The sequence below is a fragment of the Gigantopelta aegis genome, chromosome 13 (genome assembly GCF_016097555.1).
Source record: "Gigantopelta aegis isolate Gae_Host chromosome 13, Gae_host_genome, whole genome shotgun sequence".
NCBI lineage: Eukaryota > Metazoa > Mollusca > Gastropoda > Neomphalida > Peltospiridae > Gigantopelta > Gigantopelta aegis.
The window spans coordinates 12570559-12576537 of NC_054711.1; the positions used below are offsets into that span (position 1 = coordinate 12570559).

Below are 5979 nucleotides of genomic sequence, written 5' to 3' on the forward strand. Positions count from 1 at the left end.
CACGCAACAGGCGGGCACTTTACCACTGGGTTACTCCCCGCCTCTATATTCTATGAAGCGTAAAGAAAATAAATTAAAACAGAAACAAAACCAAAAACAAGAAAACAAACCCTATATTATAAACGGCTTAAGGAATTGTAAGGTGACTAGTGGAGACAATGACAGATGTGTGTATTCCGGTCCGACGAGTTATGTATTTGTCTGCTCACACACTTGTAAATCTAGCACACAGTAGCTACATAGAGAGGACGGCATTTTTACTTCCTGGTTGGAGAGATGTAAGAAAATGTCGAAGTGTTGGTCGTTTCTGTTTCTCACTGCTTCATGGTTTTGTTTTGAGACAGACTCGGTGGCAGGTAGGAGTGTTAAAATAATATTACAGTTATGTTTCAAAGGAAAAAGAGTTGGTGATAATTGATAAAGTTTACAAAAGTTAAGGTGAAGTACATACACGGTAAAGGCATGTAGCTTTCGCACGTCTACATATACATAGATATATGGTGTCCCAGTAATACTTGTTTTACACTCGTCTGGTGGCTTCGTGTGAGGATGTGCGTAGGTTGTGTTTATGAGTGTATTTTTCTGTATGTGTGTGTATTTGGAAGGAAGGAAAGGTTGATTTAACGACGCACACTCAACACATTTTAACTACGGTTATATGTTGTGCATTTGTGTATGGTGTTTGTGTTGCGAATGTATGATGAGTTGTGTGGCAGTTTATGCATGTGTGCTTATGTGTGTCTGGGTATTGTTGCGGGATGGATTGGGTTTTTTATATAAATGTAAATTATCCGTGATGTTTACTATTTTCACTGAGGATTGGTGAGATCGCATGTTTTAAATATACAATATCCCGAATACAGAACAGAACACACTACCTGGGTGAGCGCTTAAAGGCTCGGCTAAATTCAGCCCGTAGACATTTTAAAATCAACATTATATTTTTTAAAAGGCTGATTTTTATGGTTTTATCGTCAGGTTTCCGTATTTGCATTATAAGACTTTTTAAAGTCCCGAAATAAAAACTGGCGAAAAAGGGGGGGGGGGGGGGCTAAGCCCCAATGTGCCCTTCCCAGTATCTTGTTTATGTTACAGTACATTCGAAAAAACAACAACAATATGATTCAAATAGACATATCTAAATATATTCATGGGATTTTTATAGCGAAGAGGCGCAACGTTTAAACAGGCACCTTTAGTATTGTTCAAAAGAAGACCAATGGTATTATTCCCCAGAAATACAAAGCTGATCAAGATATTTCATTTCAACTACAGCGGGTTTCCTCAATAGCTGTGTAGTCCTTAACCATATGTCCGACGTCATATAACCGTGAATAAAATGTGTTGAGTGCGTCGTTAAATAAAGCATTTCCTTCCTTCCAATAGCCAATGATTATTAAATCAATATGTTCTAGTGGTGTCGTTAAACAAAACAAACTTTAACATGCCAGTAGTGTTTGAAACGACGTCCTGGCCAACTTCATAAAATGATATATCACCTCCTGATCTGTATATGAATAATATTCTGTGGAGTTTTAAGTTAAAATGTGTTTTGTTTAACGAAACCACTAGAGCACATAGCTGTATTATCATCGTCTATTGGATGTCAAACATTTGGTAATTTTGACATATAGCCTTAGAGAGGAAACTCGCTAGTTTTCCTTTGGTAGCAAGGGATATCTTATATGCACCTTTCGACAGACATGATAACACATACCACGGCCATTGAGAAATAGACCAATAAACCCACTGACGGGTATCAATCCCAGAGCGACCGCGCAACAGACGGGCACTATAACTCTGGGCTACGCCCCGCCTCTGTATTCTATGAAGCGTAAAGAAAATAAATTAAAACGGAAAACAGTAAACAAACCCTATATTATTAATGGTCTACGAACTGACGGATGTATGTATCCAGGGCCATAGCCCCTGAAAAAAATCCGGAAAAAATTATAGAAACGTAAAGACCATTCTCTTCTTAACCGTTTAAGGAGTTTTAGACTATTAACTACTCAGTTGTGCCACCCCCAGCCCCCTCCCCAAACAAAAATCACTAGCTACGACCCTGGTATCTCGGTCTGGCGTGATACGTAATTGTCTACTCGCACACTTGTAAATATAGCAACAGTATCTACATAGAGGAAGGCTTCCTGGTTGGAGAGATGAAAGAAAATGTCGAAGTGTTGGTTGTTTCTGCTTCTCACTGTTTCATGGTTTTGTTTTAAGACAGACTCAGCGGCAGGTAGGTCTTATAATAATATTGCATTTGTGTTTAACAGGAAAAGAGTTGGTGGTAATTGATAAAGTTTGCAAAAGTTGAGGTGATGTACATGCATGCAGCTATCGCACGATAGATAGATAGATAGATAGATATAGATATAGATATATCTATGGTGTTCCAGTAATACCGTTTTATTTTAATTTTTGTTGTGTATGCATGTGAGTATGTGCGTGCTTTGGGTTTATGAGTGTATTTTTCTGCCCCCTCCTCAATGTCTTTTTTACGTTACAGTACATTCGAAAAAAAAATATATATATGATTTAAATAGACATTTCTAAATATGGGTATGGGAAATCTATATAAGGCACGCCCACCCTGGACTTGAATTCTGACTTCGTCAGTGACCAATTCCGGGGCAGGTTGGGGGAGGGTAAGTTTGAGGTGGGCGGAATTTGGAAATAAAATTAGTAAGTTCGAAATAACCATGTCTGGTTAAAGGTTGAGGACAAAGTTGAATGTGATTGGAGCAATTTAGACGGACTGCCAAATATAAAGGGCGTCAGACTTTACAAAAAAACATAAACAAAGCTTTTTGAGATCAGTAACTTGTCTACGGCGAGGAGAGCCAAACTCTCCCTAACAGCTACGTTATTTTGGGGTACTGATCATCGCCGAAAATCTTCTTCATAATACGGTGGATTGAGACGTTATCCATCTCAGTGACTAGTATAACTTGGCAGTAGAGCATGTCCCGGCGATGTGTTACACACACAGTATTAACTCTTTGAGCGTGACTGGATGCATCTCGAACTCCCCCTCGCCGTCTATGATGTCTTGAAAGTCCCTGGACCGTGGTTGGCAGAGTAGGTTTGCAGTATCCTTGATGTTGGTGCATAAGCAGTTGGTAAAACGTTTCTTGAGGTTCCTATAAAGAGTCCAGGTGCTCGTTCCCTCTACGGGTTCTGCCCCTTTGGGGGGGGGGGGGGGGGGGGGTGCTAAGGCGGTTTCCTTCTGGTGCTATCAGTTGACTTCGCCTTCCTCTTTACAACGGCTAATTCGGCCATGCCCCGATCGTACTCTTCCTTGGTAATACGGGACAGTTGAAGCAGGACGGGTAGGGAACATTGTCTCAGACTCTTGACACATCGCTGTGTCAGCAGGAGACAATGACGTTGTCGGCTGAGCAGTGTCTAGTTGGCGCTTGTCCTTCTTCTTGTGTTCTACCCCAGGCTGGGCTGGGGGCGGCGCCGCAAAAGGAGCCGCTACCGGGGGTTTAGCCATCGGCTTTGGCCCCACTGTGTCGCTCCTGGCACGAGGTTCCTCTTCCTTTTCCTTCGTTGGTACACGATCAGCATACACCAAGGTCACGAAGGCCCCTGACTCGGTGTACCTAACTCGGTACTCTTGATCAGTCCCCCCCCCCACCCGCGGGTGGGGGGCGGGGGAGCTCGAGAGAACAAAGACAAACGTCTGTCTTCATCGCAAGTCAAATTTGAAATACATATCTAAATATATTCATGGGTTGAGATGTAGGATTTTTATAGTGAAGAGGCGCAACTTTTAAAAAGGAGCCTTCAATATTGTTCATAAGTAGACTAACGGTAATATTTGCCCAAAAATACAAACCAGATCACGATATTTCATGTCCCCTACATATATCAAATGCCGTGGTATGTATTACCCTGTCTGTGGGATGGTGCATATAAAAGAACTCTTGCTGCTAATCTAAAGAGTAGCCCATGAAGTGGCGACAACGGGTTTCCTCTCTTAATGTCTGTGTGGTCTTTAACCATATGTCCGACGCGATATAACCGTGTATAAAGTGTGTTTAGTGCGTCGTTAAATAAAACATGTCTTTCTGTGTTGCAACTGAGTTAAATATTTTTTTAAATCCCACATATTCTCATTTCTTGACAAAGTAACAAACTTTTATGTTATGCTTTATAACAAAATATTCACAAACGCATTTGCTCGGTGTTTTACAATATGCTAGCGAGAAGTTCAGCCAATAATTTTCGCTAACGTTTGTAAATTGTTTTGAATGGTTCTCGGAGTGGTAATTACTGGGTAGCATAAAACCATAAAACCGTTAGCAACAAGCGGTTGACTGAACGTATCCTTAGTATTGATCAGTCCACAACTTTGACAAGAGTCGCAGTAGCCTCTAGGTCAATAGATAGCAGACCCTCATATCCTTCAAAAACCAACAAAAAACAAAACACAGAGGGAATACCTCTCCACAACGATAATTTTAATAAAATGTAAAAACACAACTTGTGAATAGGCAAGATTCGAACCTATTCGCAGGTTTAAATGTTTAACAAGGCATATAGCAACAAAGGGCATGAGTTCGACCCGTACCACCTTTCAATGGTTAGGGTAGCTTTAGGTATAGGTTTAGGGTTAGTCTTTAGAGCCTTTGATATAGAGGGGTCTCCGAAACACTGAAGCATTGACGTAGCCTAAAGTTTACAGTGGCTGGAGATGGTAGGAGGGGCTCCCACATTGTCTACAAGTTTGTTTTACACGTGTTATGGAGTAACGGGCAAATATAAAAAGTTGTGTTATTGGAGGCTACACAAATGCACTGATGTTATCTGATTCTATTTTCGTTCAGGTATGAGGCGATCGTTTGGTTGAGGAAAAGTGACAATCTGTTATGTAGAGTGCATCCTGGCTTATCTCCACATAATAACAGAATACGTCTAGATGACACATGGGCTATGATAACGAGTTCAAAGTTCAGAACGGGACATACATAATATATATATATATAAGTGTTAACAGAAAGAAAGAAAGAAATATTTTATTTAACGACGTACTCAACACATTTTATTTACGGTTATATGGCGTCAGACATATGGTTATGGACCACACAGATATTGAGAGAGGAAACCCGTTGTCGCCACTTCTTGGACTACTCTTTCCGATTAGCAGCAAGGGGTTATTTATATGCACCATCCCACAGATAGGGTAGTACATACCACGGCCGTTGATATACCAGTCGTGGTACACTGGTAGGAACAAGAAATAGCCCAATGGGCCCACCGACGGGGATCGATCCTACACCGACCGCGCACCGACCAAGCGCTTTACCACAGGCTACGCCGCGCCCCTGTCACATTAACAATGCAACCTTTACTCGAATTGACGATCGCCTCTTACGTTTTGCATAGACCGTATCATAAACCGGTTATGTATGTCGCTATTTTTCTATTCATTCGTAATAAAGAAAAGGTGAACAAGTGAATTGTGAAAATGTACTGTGTGTGTCGGGGACGACAGTTTATCTTCCTGGTTGACACAAAATGTCGAAGCGTTGGACTTACGTACTTTTCGGCGCAGTATGGATTTGTTTAACAACATCGTTTGTATCAGGTATGGATTATTTTTTATGGGATCTTTTCACAAAACAGTTCACAAGTCAAGTAGCTAGCCATACTTACGAAGGTTTTTGTATAGTGTTGTATGTGAGAAGCCGAAGAGGGTAACTGATTTAAGGCCACTTTTTGTGAAGATCTTAAAATACTCAGGCCACCGATCTCCGGGATCATACTCTCGATCGACTACTAACTCGCAGGACACAGACAGCTCGACTGTCGTCAAGTTGACTATACGCGACAGCCAAGTTCAGCAAAACGTTTTTTTTTTTTAAAGTTTGATTTGTTTAACGACACCAATAGAGCACATTGATTTATTAATCATCGGCAATTGGATGTCAAGCATATATTTGGTAAGTTTGAAATACAGTCTTAGGG

At 41.0% G+C, this 5979-nt stretch overlaps 1 protein-coding gene across 1 annotated transcript in view; it reads left to right on the forward strand.

Moving 5' to 3' along the window:
- The first annotated feature begins 222 nt into the window (after positions 1-222).
- Positions 223-5979, forward strand: part of LOC121387131 — a 41071-nt gene continuing 35314 nt past the window's right edge. Inside the window, exon 1 of the mRNA XM_041518155.1 lies at positions 223-356. Within this exon, the coding sequence (XP_041374089.1) occupies positions 287-356 (70 nt within the window). The 5' untranslated portion in view covers positions 223-286. The remainder of the gene's footprint in view (positions 357-5979) is intronic.